The 21245-nt window shown below is 48.8% G+C and overlaps 1 protein-coding gene across 2 annotated transcripts in view; it reads left to right on the top strand.

Moving 5' to 3' along the window:
* The window catches only part of Slc7a1 (solute carrier family 7 member 1), a 70586-nt gene that overhangs the window by 43625 nt on the left and 5716 nt on the right, over positions 1 to 21245 (top strand). For both annotated transcript variants that reach the window (XM_050161953.1, XM_050161954.1), the window contains 10 exons: positions 3057 to 3440; positions 7035 to 7193; positions 9385 to 9559; positions 11696 to 11814; positions 12382 to 12604; positions 13608 to 13747; positions 17073 to 17175; positions 19228 to 19442; positions 19677 to 19843; positions 20264 to 20372. In XM_050161953.1, coding sequence (XP_050017910.1) covers positions 3071 to 3440; positions 7035 to 7193; positions 9385 to 9559; positions 11696 to 11814; positions 12382 to 12604; positions 13608 to 13747; positions 17073 to 17175; positions 19228 to 19442; positions 19677 to 19843; positions 20264 to 20372 — 1780 coding nt within the window. In that variant the 5' untranslated portion in view covers positions 3057 to 3070. The remainder of the gene's footprint in view (positions 1 to 3056; positions 3441 to 7034; positions 7194 to 9384; positions 9560 to 11695; positions 11815 to 12381; positions 12605 to 13607; positions 13748 to 17072; positions 17176 to 19227; positions 19443 to 19676; positions 19844 to 20263; positions 20373 to 21245) is intronic.

Raw genomic sequence — 21245 nt, 5'->3', positions numbered from 1 at the left:
GCTTTTCCTGGAACTTGCTCTGTAGACCAGGCTGGCCTTGAACTCACAGAGATCCACAGGTCTCTACCTCCTGAGTGCTGGGATTAAAGGTGTGTGCCGCCACAGCCAGTCATTTTAATTTTACTTCTGTTTTTTTAAAGATTTATTTATTATTGTTTTTAATTGTGTGTAACACACACACACACACACACACACACACAAACACGTTTACAGGAGACCAGAGCTATTGTATGCGCTTGAGCACGGAGTCACAGGCATTCGTGATCAGCCTGATGTGAGCAGTGGGAATTGAACTCGGGTCCTCTTGCAAGAGCGGTGCATGTAACCACCGAGCCTCCTCTCCAGCTCTGTTTGACTTCTGTTTGTACTTGGCGATAGCTAGGGTACAGTTTGGAGATAGCGTTTCTGTGGGAAAGGAACACATCGCTCCTAAGGCAAGTGTTCTGTAACCATCAGTATGGAATATGACGGGGCAGAGACTTCACGTTGCAAAGACTCCTATCAATACGTGTAATAAACATCAGTGGGGATGCTGTGTGCACATCACCCTCCCGCCGGAAACGGCTAGCCTAGTCTAGATCCTGCTTTCCTCACCTGGCGACGACTTCCTGTGTGAGTCCCAGTGGCAGGAAGTCGGCCTCCGATTTACTGCTGGGATTGCAAATGAATGGATTTCTCTATACAGAGAAACCTCATCTCTTTTGTAACTGCTGGTGGTAAGTCCCGCTGCAGAGGCCTTGCCTGAGTGGAAGAGGTGGACCGATGCATCTTGACATCACCTTCCTGAGAGTTTTTTAATATCTCTGAAGAGACACAAAGGGTGCTTCTTAAAATAAACCCTGGGTGTAGTGAATTAGTATCGCTTCTCTTCTCATCCCACAGGGCGGAAATGGACACCTTGCTGTCTCAGTTAGGGAGACAGTTAGTGTCCTCTTCAGCAGCCCACAGCACCTGGCACAGCCTTGCTCCCAGCTGTGCCCCCTCTCACTTCCCTGTCACCAAGGGATACACCAATGGCAGAGGGCCTTTTTCTTGCATGTGTTTAGGGGGACGTGAGCGACAGCTCTGTGGTTACACTTTCTTACCCTCACAATGCCTTGAGACCAGGAGGACCTCTCTGTCTGGCTAATGATCCTCAGTCTGAAGGCGACTTTGAAGTCCCTGCAGTATCAGTGAGTTGGTTCTTGGAGTGGGTGTTGGCTGGCGTCCTGTCTGTGCTGGTGGAGACCCAGGTAGGTCTGTCCCTAAGTATTTTGCACCCAGGCCTAGCCAAAAGAGCCGTTTTTGTCCTGGTCTGAGGTCTCTGAGTTCACTTTCTACGCTAAGGGAACTATTCAGAAATCTATTCCTGGGGTGTGGCTCTCAAGAGGCGATGTGGGGAAGTTGTACGTTTTACTTTCTTCAACATGCTGGGGCTGGTGTGAGGGGCAGCATGCATTCCGGGCAAGACTTCAAGTGCTGAGTCCCACCCGTAGGGCTGCGATGTTCTTTTCATACCCAAACGCAGGCTTTGTGCAGCAGGGTCGTTCGCCAAAGCTGAACCTTTGCTGTCAATGGCTAACCCAAGCACTTACTCGCCAGTTGATTTTGTCCATGTGCCCCCTGTACGCAGCAGTATCAGGACTCAGTACTTCCTACTTCTCCTGGCACCCAGAGTCTTGGCCCGATGTGCAGGAAGCTTGCTATTTCCCAGGCACGCTGCCCGCTTAGCAGACACCAACATCTGCACCTGGATACATCCAAAAATAATCCCTTCCTTGTAGACACTGGAAAGCCATCAAACTCTCTTACATGGACTTCACACTCTGGAGTTCTGGGATTTTCCCTCTCTGTGACCTGCCCATCATTTCCTTGAGATTCCGCCCCCACCTAGGTGTCGGGGGCCATCACTTCCTTCCCACCTACAGGGCTGCCTGGATCCCAGAAGAGGATCAGAGCACTGGGACCCTGGGACCTTGTTTGACCCTAGTTACAAGTTATTTTTCCTCATCCAACAGGGGGGATTCCCAGGTCTAACTAAAACTTTTACGGGTCTCGGTGATACGATTTTCTACGGAGCCAGCAGATAAAACACAGGAAGAAACAGTCGCAGCGACTTCGTGGCCTGGAGCCTGTGGTGATGTCAGGAGACAGGCAGGCTATCGCTGCCGTGGGTGGTTAGGAGTAGACTTTTCCAGACCTGAGACTTCTGTTTATCAGTGTCTTACTTCATTGTTGACCTAAGTCAGGTCAACAAAAGACCAACTGATGGTCAAGATGAAAACTGTGAAGGGCAAAAGAAAGAATAACTGTAGTCTTCCGAAGCTGTGCTGGTGTGCACACGCCTGCTGCCGCTGATGTAAACTCTTCCTCCGAAACAGACAGCTTTATGTTTAGAGAAAGACGGTGAAGATAGTTCAGACTTCGCATAAAGCCTGTGCCCGGTTTCTTCTATTTGTTTGTTTGTTTGTTTATTCTACGGGTGGATCCCACGGTCTAGAACAGTGATGTCAATCTTGAGAAGGCTGCGACCCTTTAATGCATTTGCTCATCATGGTGTGGTGACCCCCAACCATAAAATTATTTCATTGCTACTTCATTGCTATAATTCTGCTGCCGTTATGAATCGTGATATAAATACCTGACGTGCAGAATGGCTTGACCCACGGGTGGAGAGCTGCTGAGCTCGGGAGTATTGGCTTGCTCAAGACTTAAGGGTTTTAGTAATTACTATATACTTTGGTTGCATTTCGTTATAATACAGTATAAGTCACAGCTGAAGTTGGGAACAGTGTCACTCAGTTAGCGGTCACCTGTACCCATAAGAACTAAAATGAATGTGGAGGCCCCGGTACCTGGGACAGGGCAACTCTGTGTATCTGTGTGTTCTGGAAAACCCCGAGACTGTCCCCATGGAATCTGACGGTTATTGGTGGAATGCTAAGCTGAAAACGTTGTAGCCGTGATGTTTTTTATAAAGGGCTTCGTCGCTGTGCTCCATCCTGCAGCAACGTGAGATTGCAGGTGACACGTGGCAGTGGCTGAACCAAAGACTGTGTCTTTCTCTTCTCTGCCAGGTTTGCTCAGCACAATGGATTGCAAAAACCTGCTCGGCCTGGGCCAGCAGATGCTGCGTCGGAAGGTGGTGGACTGCAGTCGGGAGGAGAGCCGCCTGTCCCGCTGCCTCAACACTTTTGACCTGGTAGCTCTTGGGGTGGGCAGCACTTTGGGTGCTGGTGTCTACGTCCTGGCTGGTGCAGTGGCCCGTGAGAATGCTGGTCCCGCCATCGTCATCTCCTTCCTGATCGCTGCCCTGGCTTCGGTGCTGGCTGGCCTGTGCTACGGCGAATTTGGTGCCCGCGTCCCCAAGACAGGCTCAGCCTACCTCTACAGCTACGTGACGGTGGGGGAGCTCTGGGCCTTCATCACCGGCTGGAACCTGATCCTCTCCTACATCATTGGTATGTCCTTGGGTCTCCTCCGGCCTGCAGCCTTTGTCCTCTGACCTCTGTTTGTTACGGATGCTCTCCTCTCCCCCAAAGACTGAGTGTATCTCCAGGGGCCTCCAGCTTGACTGCTGTGTGTGTGCCTCTCGCTTTTAGCAGGGAATAAGGGGTCTTTAGGAGTCACTGTTGTGACGTCACTCATCTGCATCTGTCCTGGTTCACTTTCTGTTGCTGTGACAAACAAGACCAAAAGCAACTTGGGGACAATGGGTTTATTTCAGCTTACAGATTGCATTCCATCAGTGAGGGAAGTCGGAGCAGGAAGCTGGAGGCAGGGGCTGGAGCAGAGAACCTGGAGGAACATTACTTACTGGCTTGCCTACTTACGTTACCCAGGACCATCAGCCCTGGGGTGGCTGGCACCCGTAGTCAGCTCATCCTCCATATCCATCATTAACCATGAAAAGCCCTGAAGACTTGCCTACGGGCCATTCTGGTGGAAATGACCCTTTAGTTAAGGCTCTCTCTTCCCCATGACTGCGACTTGTGTGAAGTTGACAAAAAGCTAACCCATGAGCGGGGACCAAGCCAGGCCAACTACGACCATCCTTGCTGATCCATTGGATGCATAGGATAATTCTAACTTTAAAACGTAGTGTTGTTTTTGCTAGGCCCCCCTCCCGTCATTGCAGTAAATATATCACCATAGACGACACTTTGGGAGACAGAAAAGTACAAAGAATAGAAACACCCAACCTGATAACCAGCAGAAACAGTATTTACTGAGTATCACTTTGCTCTGGCCATTTTACTGGAGGTGTGTGATGCGAACAGTTAGGGCCTTCCCATTGTTAACAAGTTAGGGTTGAGTAGAGATGCAGGGGCTCGCATATGCTAGACATATGTCCTTTCACTAAGTTATACTCCCAACTCCTAAGTGTGTATGTGTGTGTGTATTCTCTTTATAAATCAAAATATCATAATGGTTTCTCCATGGCAATATTCCATTGACTGCTTCTTCTTGTGTCTATGGGTTTATAAGTACAAGATACCTTACTGCACGACCTTCTGCGCTGTTTGTATTATACTTGTTCTCATAAATAATTACACATGTACTTGTAGACACAGCCACAGTTTCTTCCCTTGAAACTACTTAAGAGGCAGAACATCTAGGTCTAAATTTCTGCCTGTTTTAAACCATTGTTCACTCTGATCCTCCATCCCACCCAGCCTTTCTTCCAAACAGGGTTCCTCTGTAGCTTTGGTGCCTTTCCTGGAGCTAGCACCATAGACCAGACTGGCCACGAACTCACGGAGATCCACCTGCTTCTGCCTTTCAAGTGCTGGGATTAAAGGCATGAGCCACCACCGCCCGGCCCACCCAGCCTTTCTTATTTACGTCACCAAGCCTTAGCATTAAACACAACCGCCTGTGAAATCCCAGTCTACTCCCCTCTCACAACGAACCCTGGCCATGGTCCTGTCACCGCCTTCAGGGACCTCCAGGTCCTGTTGGGTTGCATGGGGGATGCCATAGCCAGCTCGTTAGGCTATCACTGATGCTCAGGCGGTTCTTCTCTCTCCTAGCAGCTCCAGTGTCTGCGAGCCACCAGAGCTCGCTCTAGTGGTTCTAATGTAAAATTCATCATTTTTCTTTTCCTGTTCAGCCTCCAGCCTTGCAACCACAGATGCCGCTCACATGGCAACACTTCTCAGTGGGAGCGGAGCTTTTGAAAATGGGCTGTTACATTTCCAGGTGGTTTACCTGGGCGTAAAACAGCCGTGAACTTGAAGTGTTGGTTGCTGTTAGACCAACAAAATCCCAGTCTTTCCCGGAGTCCCGGAGTTCTGAGACTCATGAAAACGAGCTGGGAATCCATACTCGGCTTTGCTATTGAGGGAGGAGAGTTTTTCGATTTTAAAGAACGTGACTATGGCTATGCATTTTAAAGTCGTGATTCTGAAATGGGAACAAAGTGGCCTGGGAAGGAAGGCTGGGGTATCCCGCAGTGCAGGGCTTGGAACATCACTGCAGCAAGCGGCTTCCTTGAGCAGGCAGGGCAGACAGACCATTTTTCTCCATTAGGCTCATAGCCTTCGTGCACAGAATTCCTAATCAGTGGATGAAAAATGAGGTTAAAGTTTTGAGTTGTTGGAAAAACACTTAGCAGGAGAGCTAATAATGAAGTTGAGTCCTTGTGTGGATCCCCCTGCGTTCTTTGGTCAATTCAGACCCTAGTCCTGGGCGGGGCCCCTGGAATGAAAGGAAAAGGCCAGGTGCGAATATTGTCCCTCCAGTGCCCTTTCTTAACAGACAGCACCGGAGAGGCAGCGGGCATCTTCAGAATCAAAGAAAAGGAATGAGAGCAGACAGTACTGCCTGCTGTTGGGGCACAGCCCCCTCGTTCTCTGTAGCTAGGGCACTTGGGTCTGGCTCCTAGAAGTGAGATGTACCGTCACTGTGGTCTTGCAGTCTGGGGGAAACCATGACCCCTGGGTTCAGGTGCAAAGTGGCAGGCTTGGGTGGTATAGACTTGGCTCCGAGATGATGTCACTTCATCTGTAGACCACCGCTGAGGTGAGTTCTTAGGGCATGGATGCCATTTCCCCTGCTGCCAAGGGTTCGTGGAAGGACTTCCCAAGCAGTGGTTACCAGACTGCATTTGGAAATTGGTTTCCTGACTTGTTGGCTTTAGTCATTTGAGTAAATCAAGCGAGCAAATGATGTCAGGCTGCGTCAGTTGCGGAGGGCAGTTATTTATTTATTTTATTGTGATATACACATACACATGCACACACAGTCACGCTCATATATGTCATGCTGTGTGTTTTACCTGCACATCCCGATGCTTCCCCGCTCGTCAGTCTTACATACTAATACGTAGATCATATAACTAAAGTATCAAAATGAATGTGGTGGTGTGCTCTTGGGATTTCAGTACTTGGGAAGCTGAGGCAGTTTGAGGCCAGCTTGGGCTGTATGCCAAGGCCCTGCCAATCAACGCTCCCCTCGAAAATATAAATATAGTGAAAATACAGGCAGTCCAAGTGCAGACCCTCCACCCAAACTACAATGTCCTCATCTAGAAGCAGCGTCCCACTCCTGTCCCTCAAGGGCAGGGCTGACTGGTCATTGGCTCTCTCCAGCATTGCTACAGGCGAAATATTGCTAGACCCTTAAAAGATAAAATTCAGAGTGCAAACTTCTACTGAATGCACCTTGCTGTCGCTATATTAATACACAGCTGAAAAATCAGAAGTCTGAATTTATGATCAAGATTTACTCTTGTACATCAATGTAGCGCACGCGCGCGCGCACACACACACACACACACACACGCTCACACCCACACCCCTGAAACACAGTATAGATCTTGGCTGAGGATACAATGTACTTCTTTCTGAGCTCCAGCAGCCCCTGAGAGCATCTGGCTTTATTCCCCAGGCTGTCAAGCTGCCTCTTCTGTTGTAGCATAGGCTATGGTTCAGCTTCCGCAGCTCCATGGCGACGTGGCAAGAAGACCCTGAATGGGCGTCGTCACGGCAGACCTGAGGAGGGGCCTCCACTAACCATCACTCCTCTAATTGTCACCGTGTGTTTTGTGGCAGGTACTTCAAGTGTGGCGAGAGCCTGGAGTGCGACTTTCGACGAGCTCATAGGCAAACCCATTGGACAGTTCTCACGTAATCACATGGCCCTGAATGCCCCCGGGGTGCTGGCCGAAAACCCTGACATATTAGCTGTGATTATAATCCTCATCTTAACAGGTAAAGCCCCATTTTGACAGACAGGCTGTGTTGGGGGCAATGGGTAAAACTCCTGTTGTAAGATTACATTGTTTCTTACACTTATTTGTCCGTTCATGTATTGGTGATACTAGTGCTCAGCCTCACCAGGCGTGACCAGTGCTGTTACCAACCACCAAGCAAGACCCCAACCCCTCTTGCTTACTTGCTTGGCCTCTTTGGTGCCTCTCCCAACTTTTTTTGGTTTCTTTTGTAATGTACGTAGACAGTTTTGTTTTGTCCCCATCCCCATGGTTGCTTACAGATTATTCCAGGGTTTGCCTGTGTAACAGCTGCTGAGGTCTGTGGTACATCTCGGGTGAGGTCTTGTTAGCACTGAAGGCTATCCCTCCTTTTGACTCAGCGGGTGACCATTTGAATAAGAAATTAGTAGTTCATCTGCCCGGAAAACATGGGGCGGTGAGCGCCCTCTGGAAGAGGAATGTACGCCTGGGCTCTAAGGCATTTGGGGCGGTTTTACTGACACTTTGGCAACCATGAAAACATCCTGTCAATGTGTAAGTTGTTCTTGCAGAATTTGAAAGTTCCAGGTGCTGCAGGACACCGCCAATGGCAGTTGCTCGCTGGTGACAGTGGTCGGTGTCCCTGATGCTCAGATGAGCATCTTTCTCCTCAGAGCATTTGCTAGACCCGCAAGGAACATAGTTCTCATCAGACGTTAGAAGTTATGAAGTCCTGGATAAATCTTGAAAGTAACATAGTTTTCCTTCCACGCTGCATAGCCGAAGTCACCTCACGCAGGCCAGCCTTGGCTGTATTCTCGGTCCAGCTGGCAGAAGCAAATATCAGAAAATATGTTTGCACTACTCTAGTTAGGTTTTTGTTTTCATGAACACGAGAGGGAGGGACACTGAAGAAAACAGCACACAGGAGCATAGTGCCATGTTCCCCTCGGACTATTGACTCCGTCAGTATTTCAGAATTTACCTGATGTGTTCAATGACTTTTAATAAATGTGTAGAGGTTGCCAATGGGAAGGGCGTGATCTCATATCATACTGATTGGTTCCTGGGTGACATTGGCCCCCTTTTCAGGTCTATCACAAGTTAGCCACGTGATAACTGTCTTTCTATCACTGTAGTTCGCGTCGTCTCAAGAAATAAGGTTTATTTAGGCTCACAGTATTTGAGGCTTCAGTACCATGGTCAGTTTGCCCCGTTACTTCAGGTCTGCAGTGTGGAGGAATATTGTGATGGGACCTTGAGGCTGAGCCAAACTGTTCATTCATAACTGGACAGAGAAAGAAAGGAAGGGGCCCCATCCTGCCCTACATTCTACAATTCCCTTCAAGGGCAGCCCTCATGACTGTGATCTCCCAGTATATCCTACCTTTTAAAAGTGCTCTGACTCCCAACAGCACCACCTAGTGGAATATACTTTAACTACATGAACGCTCTGTGTGTGTGAGTGTGTGTGTGTGTATGTGTGTGTGTGTGTGTGTGTGTGTGTGTGTGTAAGAGAGGCACTTAAAATTCCAAACTGTGGGAGTCCCAAGGCTGTGAGGATGTTTTGGGGTCACTTGATTATTCTGTTTTGTTTTTTAATGTGAGTTTATGAGCCAGAACTGGTCAAACTTAGACATTATTTTATGTATACTAAGTATGAGGAGGGATCATATATGCTACCAGTTCCTAGAACATGAGGAATGGTCACTGCCATCATGACTGGTATCGCCAAGTAAACCTGCATCATTCCTCATCGATAAACCCCTCGTCCTACCAAGAAATTGAACCAAATGACATTTCCTCAGAGAGAATAAATTCCCTTTAACTTCCTTGTAGTCTCTTTCCCCTGCTTGATGCAAGGATCAAGACTTTGCCCATCCTCCACCAAGGGCTTGCTCGTCATGGAAGGCTGACTGCCACGGTCCAGACTTCTGCAGACCTTGAGGGCAGCACAGTGCCCTCCTCCAATCCCTAAGGATCCGGAACGCGAACATCTCACTATCTGTGGTTGTTTTGGTTTCCGCTCCTAGAGCAACACACAGTTCAGCCGTGTTCCCTGAGACTCAGAGATCTTTGGAGGTCTCGTGCCATTGTCTTCCTCCTCCTCTGTCTTTTTGTCCCCTGTCCCCTGTCCCCGAATGAACAGAACTCATGTGTGGTACTTGGCCAACACTTCCACACGGCTTTCTGTTTGTGCCTTTTCTTAGGCTTGTTAACTCTCGGTGTCAAAGAGTCAGCCATGGTCAACAAAGTGTTCACCTGCATTAACGTCTTGGTCCTGTGCTTCATCATGGTGTCGGGATTCGTCAAAGGCTCCGTTAAAAACTGGCAGCTCAAGGAGGAGGACTTCTGGAATAGATCCAGCCCTCTCTGTGGGGACAAGTGAGTTTGTTTTATGTGTTCCTTTGGCATGCGACAGTTCTCCGTATTTGGTATTTTGAGTCACATACAGGTGATGCAATTTGTAGGATAACACGTACCTTTAAATATTACATGATTTTAACTTATCTTGTAAAAGTGCTTTGCTTTGTTTTCCTTTTCCAGTGAAGTAGCTGAAGAGTTTTATTTTTAAAAGACAATTGATTAATGTATTTCTTTACTGTGTAAACCTAGCTGGCCTCCATCTCCTGGAGATCCACCTGCTTTTGCTCCCAAGTGCTGGGACCAAAGGTGTTCAGCACCGCCGCACTACAGTGTTTTCTGCAAGTCCCAGACATTGAGGAAACAAAGCCCAATAGTTACAGTGTCATTTTAATCTTGGTCAAATTTTCAGCTGCATCTTGGTGTCTCAGGACACAGAAGGGGAAGTTGTCTGTGGTTCTGTTTTCGTTAAGGCTAGTGCTGAAATTGCCACGATGAGGGGACTTTTGTGAGACACTGTGGCTTTCCCTGAGAGCGGCTGGCCATCTTGGAACCCCAGATGTCTTTTCTTCATTTTCTCTGTCCTTCGTGGTGACGACTCTTGGCGTTCATCACTCCTTAGTGCTGGACTGGGTGTGTGAACATACCCTAGATTTTTCCAGAAGGGAAACTAGAATAAGGTACAGACATGGTATGCCCACAGTGTCTGAAGGTGAGCCCGGCACACCTCTTCCACATCCCCACCCCAGCCCATCCACATGCTTCTACCCCTTTCTTCCTTCCCTCTACCAGAATCCAGTGAGTAGCCACATGTAGCTACAGGGGAGGCTGGAAGGTGCTGCCCGCGCTAGAGATCTGAGCCGTCGTGAACACCACATTGGGCACTGGCTACAGCCCAGGTGTCTGCCTTTATTACGAGTGCAGTGGAAATAGGAAGGTGTGGCATTAGATGCACAAAACTCCCAGTGCTCCTATCCTCTAATGATCAGTTCAAATAAAAGTGTTTTTTTTTCCTTTTACAAATTCTGCTGTGGAGAAATGTGGACTTTCACTGCCTCGTTCCCAAACATCCTGGAGTCAGTTATATTTACGCCACATTTATTGGTCCGCTTGAATTGAGGGTGGAGTGAAGCCAACTCAAAATACGCTTTGAAGCGCCACAGTAGACTTTGGAAACTCTGGAGGTCATATTTCATTGGCTGCTATTTACAGGCGGGAGTGAGACAGCGAGGGCTTTTCTTGTTTTCCTGGTGGCGAGTGAGGGCTCACGTTTGTAATTGCAGCTCGCATGGGCTAGCAGCAGTAATTGCGTTTCCCAGTCGTCCCGCCACTGGCCACCGTAGGGATGGTTTACACAGCACCCACAGACCTCCCAGACAGGGTGACATTTGTTGCCTGGGTGGGACTGCTGGGTCACAGGGGACTGCTGCTTTAGGAGCAGCTTTCTACCGGCCAGGTGCCCAGCTCTTCCATTTTCGTTGTCTATAAATGGTCTTATTTAATTAATTTATTCATTTTCCTTTTTCCAGCTATAGATTTGCATTTTCTCACAATAGCCCTGTGTAGTCACATATAGAGTCGCTTGTCCCTCAGTGACAGCCCCACATCTTCCTCCCAGACTCCCTCACGTGGAGGACTCTCCAGCCATCTTTATGAGAGCAAACACCCGCACTTTATTTGCAGTAATTTCCCCCCATTTACACGGGAGCTCAGGGAATGGGGCGGTTGACTGAATATCAGTTGCCTGTGTAAAACCTTATTTTGTTTAGAAAGGTCTGGTTTTAGACTTAAGCTCCTGGTGCACACGGGGCCTGGGTCAGAGTTGTGTTCCCAGCCGATGGTTTCCGGGGGAGAAGACTGGGAAGAGCTCACACACAGCGTCAAAATTCGCCTGTGTCCCATCAGACTTCTGCCTCTCCCTATCAAAATCTTTATGTAGAAAATGTTTCTGGAAAAGTTAATAGTGTGTGCCATTGGGGTCCTGGGCCCTGGGCCCTGGGGAGGAGAGGCCTGCTATCCTCTGAGCGCCCTCACTGGGGGGCTGGGGACTGGAGGTTTAAGCACTGTGGTTTTTTTAGAGCAGCGCTGTCCCCCAAATGAAGCTGTGCAGCAGGTGTTCTAATCTTTGCGTTTTTTTCCTCTTTCTTCTCCCCGTAGTGACACAAATGTGAAACATGGAGAGGGAGGGTTCATGCCCTTTGGGTTCTCTGGCGTCCTGTCAGGGGCAGCGACATGCTTCTATGCCTTCGTGGGCTTCGACTGCATCGCCACCACAGGTATGTGGACTCCCCTCCCGTGGGGCCCTGCTCCTTTGCAACCACCGCCAGTAATTCCTTTCCTGTTGGCACACTCCACTCGCTGCTCTGGTCCCACAGGAGTAACTGTGTGTAGGTCTGTCGTTTCCTGCTGATCTCTTCTTACTCTCTTTGCTGCCTTCCGACCTCCCCTAGGAGCAGGGCCCGACAGGAAATTACATCATTGACGTCAGCAGGGCTGTGTCGTTAGCGCGGGACAATGACAGTGTGGCTGCAGCCTGATTTCATATCTGCACGCCCAGGCCATTGTAATAACAACGTCCTGGCAGACGGACGAGGTCAGGCTCCCTCGAGCCTCTCAGCTTCTCTCAGCCAAAGGAAACGAGCCTCTCCCTTAGCTGACCTGTGATAGAGAGGTCAGGAACACCCTCTCGGGCTGTGGTTGTGTGGCGGGCGTTACCCAGGGCCCTGCTCTGTCACAGGAAGGGCAGGCTGAGCCCTGTGGGGCATGCGCTTTAGTGTGATCATATAGAGGATGCGACACCTCTTGCTCTGGTTCCCTCACCAACTGACATCTGCTGCTTCCAGGCGAAGAAGTCAAGAACCCCCAGAAGGCCATTCCTGTGGGCATCGTGGCGTCGCTCCTCATTTGCTTCGTAGCTTACTTCGGGGTGTCCGCAGCCCTCACGCTCATGATGCCTTACTGTTGTCTCGACACCGACAGCCCACTGCCTGGTGCTTTCAAGTACAGTGGCTGGGAAGGGGCTAAGTATGCAGTGGCCGTCGGCTCCCTTTGTGCACTGTCTGCCAGGTGAGAGCAGCTTCCTGAGTGCTGCCAACCCCAGCACAACCAGTGGTGTGACTTGTGTGTACGAACCCCAGTATCCCAATGCCAATGGTATGGCTTGTGTGTACGAACCCCAACATCCCAATGCCAATGGTGTGGCTTGTGCATTTTGTTGCTATAAGTTACTTGTGTTATTAATACAGGTATGCTCCTTTATCCCCGGGGAGCTACACTCTGAGATCTCTAATGGATTCCTGGAACAATAGATCGTTCCAAACCCTACATGAATTTGGCACAGGGAGATTGACACCAGTCGCTAAGGGTATAATAGAAGAATTATTTTGTAGTGACCTTTTAAAAAGGTAAAACTATCAATTGCATATTTCTGGAATTTTCCATCTAATATTCATACTGTCGTTGACTACAGAAAGTGAAACTTGGTAAGGGGAAGCCACCATACCTTTGCGAAGAACTGGGGCCAACTTTGCATGAAGCTTGGCAAGGAAATGGCTTCCTGCTCCTGACTTTGACCTCTGAACCAGGCCCCCTCTTTGATCGCTGCATTTTTGGCTTCTAGTTTGGCTGTAAGGCAGAAGCTCCTTTAAGTAAAGAGTGGGTGCCTTTTAATGAGGCACATAACCCCCAACTGCAACACGCAGCAAGCAAGGCTCGCACGCTTGCAGGGCTTCCCCGCCAGCTTGTGTAAACAGGAACTGTTTGCTAATAATGAGTGGCCTCAGCCAGGAATGATTGAAGGTGTCAGTGCCAGCGCTCCCTCGTGGATGTTGCTCCTGGATTGCACGCTCCCTTATGTCAGGTGCTCCCGTTCTTTTCATTGCTCTTACACCTACAGTGTGAGTTCTGTGAGGCGCTGAGTCCCAGAGCCTTGGGTGAGAAGCGTTATGGAGGGAGTGGATCTTGGTGCAGGCAGATACCTCTCCTTGGTGGTGGTCACGCCTGGGTCTTCCGAGGCCTTTTTGACCAGTGCCGTATTTTTACTCGCGTGTTTTGCCTTTTTCTCACCCAGTCTCCTAGGCTCCATGTTTCCCATGCCCCGAGTTATCTACGCTATGGCTGAGGATGGATTACTGTTTAAATATTTGGCCAGAGTCAATGAGAGGACCAAGACACCAGTGATTGCTACGCTGACCTCGGGCGCCATTGCCGGTAAACGCTGGGACACATTTCCCATTCTGCTGTTTGAGCAGCTCAGTCAGCATTCTTAGGGTGACACCTAGACGTCTGCTCGTCCGCGTGAACTGTGAAAACTGCAACTCATCCATTAGCGCTTTCGAAACTACAGCTTTTTATACTCAGAACGGGGCTCACTGAAAGATAACCGCCTTTAAAAGAGATTTATTTTATGTGTATAGGTGTTTTGTCTATACATGTGTGCACCTAGTGTATGACTGGTGCCCATGAGAGCCAGAGGGGACATCACGTCCCCCAGAACTGGAGCTCCAGATGGTTGTGAGCCAACATGTGTTTGCTGGGAACTGAGCTCGGGTCCTCTACAAGAGCAGCCAATGCTTTTAACTGCTGAGCCAGCTCTCTAGCCCTAGATAACCGTACGTTTGATAAAAGACAAATAAAGCAGGTTTCCAGAGAATGGGATGGAATTGTTCTTAGAGTTTAACTTTTGCTGTGATCTCTGTAAGCAGAGCCCACACATACAAGTATCCTTTCAAAGACACCTGTCTTCTCTGCCTATTGAGTGCTTCCTTGTGTAGCATTTGGTAGGCTGGCCTTTTGCAGGACTCACGGGTAAGCTCCAGCAAGTCTAGTGTCATGCATCTTAGCTTATACATTCACTGGAGCATGAATGCCCTGAACAGTCATTTTTTTAAAGCTTGTACCATCTTTTTCCCAGGGAGCATATGTAGGGTTTTGCTGTTTGCCCTCAAACAGCGATAGAGCCAGAGCAGAGGGAGTTTTCTTTGCAGTTGTGTTCATCCCCGGGAGTGTAGCTGTGATAGATGATCTCTGTAAACTAAAGAACCTTTGGACAATATTGGGGGACCTGAAGGAAGCCCGCGTGCACACTGCCCTGCATCCTGCAGTCTGTTGTTTCTTCCTTTCACGACTGAGGTCAGAGCCCACTGTTCAGCTCGAGAAGTGGTGACCCAGGGTCACACCCAGGAAGGCGGAGCTGCTTCTGATTCCTGTTTGTGTCCATGCCAGAAGAAGTTTCTTACAGAACCCTCATGGTACTACACAAGTTGTGTCTTAGTGTCCTGTCAAATAGCAGCTAGTAAGACTGTCTCCATCTGTCATCTGTGGATTTTCAGGACAGGGTTTCTCTGTGTAGCCTTGGCTGTCCTGGAGCTCACTTCATTGAGCAGGCTGGCCTCGAACTTGCGGAGAGCCTCCTGTTTCTGCCTCTTGAGCACTGGGATTAAAGGCATGTGACACCACCACTGACTGACAGTTGATTAAATTGTCATCTCAAATGGACAAATGATTTACCAGTTTTATTAGTATGTATACCTTAGTAAAGCATTTTAGTTTTGTGACTATTATTATATTAAAAAAAGAAAACAAAATTATTTACCAGTATTTCTGCATGTAATTATAGTAGTCAGGTTCTGGGCACCAGGTCACAATATGACCTGCAGACTCAAGTAACTGAGGAATTTGTTCAGTTCCCACATAATTTGATACGGTTTCCTTGCTGTACTCATAAAAGGAGGTCCACTATGACCTTTCAGGTGACTTTAAAGTGCACACACTTGTCAAGCCGAGTATTTGTCCATTTCCCCACCTTTGGTGGGATTAACATTTGGTTCTCTAAAATCACCTCACACGGTAGCAGTTTGGGCTTCTCTGTGACCGAGATTGGAGGCGGGTGCAGCATGCACGGGCGGAAGGTAGTCTGATTGTATGGATGGCCTCCACTACTCTCTGATCTTAGTATTATCGTCAACTTAAATTTGTTTGGCTTCCATTGATCTGGTGGGACTTCATAAACAGAGATGTTTATGGGAAATTGATAGTGTCGTGGTCTGCTTTAATTTGTATTGATTTGCATGTGACTTGAAAATATCCCAAAGTAGATCCTGCCAACTTATTGTTTAAATGGGAACTTTGGCATTATTCATTGACATTAATAGACGCACAGGGAACTTTTAAACAAACACATGTTTATCATACCACTGGAGACTGAGCTGGTATTTACTAGGCTAGTGCTGTGCCTTGGACCCAGACTTCCCAGTTCTTCTAAAGGCCATCGTTGGGTGGCAGGATGGCAAGGTTGGTTTGGTGTCAGGGATAGTACCATTTAGGGAACTTTTCACATGTGAGGATGACTGTTTTCCCTCCTTACTTACCTGCCTAGGGTAGGAGCTTATAGGACCTCCCATCCCCATTATTTCCTGATACATGTGTCTTTAGGTGATACGCTAGCAGGCCAGACACCGTGGTCTGCCCTCTTCAAGGCTGGTTACCTAGAACTCTTCAGCAGTGCTGGCTGGCTGAGTGAATGGTGGATGGAGGAGGCATGGGTGGTTGATGGCTATGGTAGGATGGATGGAGCAAGGATGGATAGTTGCATGTGGGAATAGAGTGTGGATGGATGGAGGAAGGAAAGATGAGCGGGTAGAAGAATGATGGAGGGTAGATGCCCAGATGGTATGAGCAGATGGAGGATGGATAGAGAGACGGATGGGTGGATGGAGGAAGGCTGGATGGATGAATACAGATAAATATGGATAGATGGGGAAGATGAATGGGTAGGTGATAGATATATGGATGGACGCATGGATGTGGCTGTCCATGAGTCACCAACATGTGGCAGAAGTCACAGCGGGGTCAGAGTTGCAAGAATCTGATAAAAGCTGGGAGGTGGTGGCATGCATGGGAGGCAAATGCGGGTGGATCTCAGTGAGTTCAAGGCCAGCCTGGTCTACAGAGCTAGTTCCAGGACAGCCAGGGCTTTTAACACAGAGAAACCCTGGAGAGAGAGAGAGAGAGAGAGAGAGAGAGAGAAAAGAAGAATAAGAATCTGGTGCAGATTCTGGGTCTCCCATCCACTAGCTATAAACTCCTAGCTGAACTTGCTAACATACAGTATTCATCTGTAGTTGGGTTTACCTGGGAAGATTATCCAGACGGAGAGAGAGAGAGAGAGAGAAAAGAAGAATAAGAATCTGGTGCAGATTCTGGGTCTCCCATCCACTAGCTATAAACTCCTAGCTGAACTTGCTAACATACAGTATTCATCTGTAGTTGGGTTTACCTGGGAAGATTATCCAGACGGAGGAGGTGGAGTAGGAGGAGGAAGAAGAAAGTATTCTATGCAAATGTCAATGCTAACTATTTCTATGTCTTGAGAACTTTTTCAACTTGAGCCTGTCTTCAACTGAGCAATGTTTCTCTCATGATCAGGCTGAGTGAGGGTGGGGCTGGGTGTACCCCAGATTAGAGGTGAGGGGTAGTCCTAACTATAATGTGGGCCGAGGGCCACTCGCAACCCTGATGTCTGTCTTCTCCCCAGCTGTGATGGCCTTCCTCTTTGAATTGAAGGACCTGGTAGACCTCATGTCCATTGGCACACTCCTGGCCTATTCTCTGGTGGCAGCCTGTGTGCTGGTCTTAAGGTAGGTCTGGCTCTCCTGGTTTCCATGACAAATCTTAGACAGCCCCATTATGGCTGTTTCAACACTTCTGACAAATGGTTCATGAGTTCATAAGGTGTAATATTTAGGCTATATTAGCTTAATTGGAGGCTGCTGAGTATAAAGTGCACCGTGGTCAGCCCCCCCCCCCATGTATCTCATTGTCATCTCATCCGTGTGCCCCGCCCCCTTCCCACACATCCGGTCCCTCCTATCACATCCTCTATTTCTGTGGCTAAATGCTAGAAGATTAAAGACAAGTCCGCAGCGCCAGCATTGGTCTGAGTCTGGGGTCCAAAATTTAGAAGGCTTAGGGCAATAACTTCAGTTGGCCCAATTGCTGGCATAGATGATCCCAGGAGCTTAGCCCCAGATTACATCAGCAAAATCTAAGGCCTATGAAACCGGGTCAGTATGATGCTTCTGTCCCGTATTGTGGTGTGGTGTAACTTTCAGAGAGGGACACTGGATTCTAATTTCTAATCAAAAGATGCCCATCTTTTGAGGGCAGTAGCATTAAATTGGCTTTAGAGCTACAAGAGCTTGGATCCACAGTGTCTCCCCCACCCACAGCTTCCCAGAGCATGGGCCTCAGCTCCATCTTTGCTTGGATGTGGAGGAACAGGAATCTGCTCTAAGGACAGCCAGAGGTGGCCTGTCATGAGAACATGTATTCACAAATATTATCACTCAGCCAGAGCTCCCTTCTCTTAAGGCGTTTCTCCTTGGAAGGCAAATGGCTTCGTTTTCTTCCAGCACCCAATTTCCATAAAACTTAAGCTGGTCCCTACTAGTGACTTGGCAGGCTCAGCTCAGACAAGTTCATGCACCCCTAATTCAGTTCTAGGGGCTCCACACTAATGTGTTCCCTGCGCTCCACCCACTTTCTTAATTGGCCAAATCACCAGGCATAGGTGAGTCTATGGGAAGAACGGTTAGCTGTCTTGCTGCACGCTCTTCTGGTACTTGGAATGGATTACCCACAAAGCAGTTCACAAGGTACCCTGCTTCGAAGAGCTGGCGAGAGCCTGTCTGGTTGAGGCAAGGACCCGTCCTCGTGTAAACATGTCTCATCTCCAGGTAGCTCGTTCGTGTCTTGGAAGTCATGCCACCGTCTTAGTTCTTCCCTGGCTCTGCAGTTACTCCAGGATTTAGAATAGCTTCGTCCAGTTAGTTCATGCAGACAGAGCTTGTCCATCCACCAGCCTGTGGTCAGCGATTCCCCAGTTTCCTGTAGCAAGTGGAATCCCTGCATTACCTCTTTTTATCTTTGTCCTCACTTTGAGCTCTGGACAATGGTTTGGCGAGAAGGGCCCTAACCTTGTCACATCCAAGGGCCACTGCTACTTCCTTGATCAAGAGAACCTTTCTGGGACATTTCACTGGACTGCTGTTCAGTGGTCTCCCTATTGTTACACCCAGAGTGGAGCACCAAGGTTGAGAATTGACCCAAAGTGGAAGGACTTGATCTGTCCTTTGTTTTTGTATTGCAAGAGACTGCACCATTCTCTTCCCATTTATAGCCCATGCCTCATGCCCTTATCTTTGAAGGCTCATCTGATGTGTGTGTATCCTTTTGTTTTTTTTTGGGGGGGGGCGGAGGGGTGGGCAGGGTTTCTCTGTGTAACAGCCTTGGCAGCCTGGAACGCACTCTGTAGACCAGGCTGGCCTCAAACTCACAGAGATACACCTGCCTCTGCCTCCTGAGTACTGGGATTAAAAGCCTGCGCCATCACATCAGGCATGTGTGTGTTTTCTTTTCCATTTTGGCTTTTTAAAACAGGGTTTCTCTCTTGTAGTCCTGGCTGTCCTGGAACTGGCTCTATAGACCAGGCTGGCCTTGAACTCACAGAGTTCTACCTGCAATTCTTTTTAGATTTAGTTTTACTATTTTATGTGTATGAATATTTTGCCTGCATACATCTGTTCACTCCATATGTGCTGGTGCTTGAGGAGGTGCTGAGCCTCCATGTGGGGCTGGGAATGGAAACAAAAGCAGGAAACAACGGTCGTGCTGTGGTTATGTCTTTACAGGTACCAACCAGAACAACCTAACCTGGTATACCAGATGGCCAGAACCACCGACGAGTTAGATCAAGTAGACCAGAATGATGTCAGTGCCAGTGACTCGCAGAGGGGCTTTTTACCAGTAGCCGAGAAGTTTTCTCTGAAAACCGTCCTGTCACCCAAGAACATGGAACCATCCAAATTCTCAGGGCTAATTGTGAATGTTTCAGCCAGTCTCCTAGGTAAGAGCTCCCCTTTTCCTGGGAATGAGTTTGAGGTCTGTCTTGGTGTCGTGTGGCTTCTGGTCCACAGGGATGAGAGCAGGGTTGGGATGGGGAAGAAGGTGGAAGAGATGAGTGGCAGCAACTTTTCGTTCTCATTTAACGCATGACCCGGATGCAGTCTCCTTTTGAAAGACTTGGGGAGATCTATGGTTTCTATGGGGGCTCCTCCCCACTCTTCTTTTTCTCTCTCAGCCGTCCTTATCGTCATCGTGTGCATTGTGGCCGTGCTTGCGAGAGAGGCCCTGGCTGAAGGGACGCTGTGGGCGGTCTTTGTGATGACAGGGTCAGTCCTCCTCTGCATGCTCGTGACAGGCATCATCTGGAGACAGCCTGAGAGCAAAACCAAGCTCTCATTTAAGGTGAGCAGGCCTGTAGGGGATGTGCTGATGGGTCACAGGCATTTTCTGCTGGAAAGCTGGGCCCTTGTGACTGGCCAGTCCTGGGAATTTAAGCTTGGGGACCCTCGGAGCACAAAATGCCTTGCTAAGTCAGAGCATGTCTCTAGAAACAGGAGCCTCTCTGTGTCCCGGTCCTCAGTTAGTGGGGCACACACCTCGTCTCCAAGGGCCTCTTATTAAACGTCCTGATGTCATGGCATCCCTTGGCTCTGGAGGTGACTAAGGCAGCTACAGTTTACAGATAACAATAACAGCCTAACCTTGGGGATAAAATGGATGTCCCTCTTCTAGGCTGTTACGAGGAATGCGTGGGGCATTTCTGTTTGGAGCACGCTGTTGAGTTTGCCCCCTCTCATCTGATACTGCCTCGTGTCTCTGCAGGTACCTTTTGTCCCCATACTTCCCGTCTTGAGCATCTTCGTGAACGTCTATCTCATGATGCAATTGGATCAGGGCACCTGGGTCCGGTTCGCAGTGTGGATGCTGCTAGGTATGCGAGGTCATGGGTTTTGCTGAGCGACACACATTCGGTATCCCAGCTTCTCTTGGAGTCCACTGTGTAGGCTTGCTCTCTTTCCCTCCTGCTTCTTAGCTGGAGAGTTCGTGTTGCAGAACCTGCCTCCTTTCTCCTTGGCCAACACAAAGACACATAGGTAGTCAGTGGCCTGGCTCTAAAACAACATTGAACTCCTGGTATGTTTGTGGGGCCACCTTTCCCTTTCAGATACTTTTAATAGGCTGTTTCCCAAGAAAGTAATCTCACCAGGCTTGATCTTGAAGTTTAAAAAGCATGAGGTATGAGGGCTAGTTACTCCTAAAGCCCCAGTTACCCCAGACAGAAAGTCTAGGTTGCACCACTTGGTCTGTACGGACTCTAGGCTCGTATAGTCCCTCTCTATGAGTACCTCGTACAGAGTACCTCTGCGAGGGGCTGGAGAGATGGCTCGGACGTTAAGAGCACTGGCTGCTCTTCCAGAGGTCCTGAGTTCAATTCCCAGCAACCAGATGGTGGCTCACAACCATCTGTACTGAGATCTGGCGCCCTCCTCTGGCATGCGGGCATACTTTGAGGCAGAATGTTGTATACATAATAAATAAATTAAAAAAAAAAACAGTACCTCTGCAAGCAGGGCAGTGTGTGGTGGGGCATGTTGTCAGGCTGGAGCCTCCTGATAAGATGGCAAATATCTTGTTTGGGGTTGGTTGCCTGCTGGGGTGCTGGCCTAGCCCTCACTAGGGCTGATGGTGTGTGGCCCCGCCCCCATTCCTCCACCCCAGGCATCTAACCTTAGGGCTGGCTGTAGGTACTGGTTTCACTCCTTTTCATTCAGTGCCTGGGTTGTGGTGCTGATGGGGGGGGGGG

Source organism: Alexandromys fortis, unplaced genomic scaffold (assembly GCF_014885135.2).
Source record: "Alexandromys fortis isolate MF-2015 unplaced genomic scaffold, M_Fortis_MF-2015_v1.1 scaffold_118, whole genome shotgun sequence".
NCBI lineage: Eukaryota > Metazoa > Chordata > Mammalia > Rodentia > Cricetidae > Alexandromys > Alexandromys fortis.
This window is presented reverse-complemented; position numbering and strand designations above follow the sequence as displayed.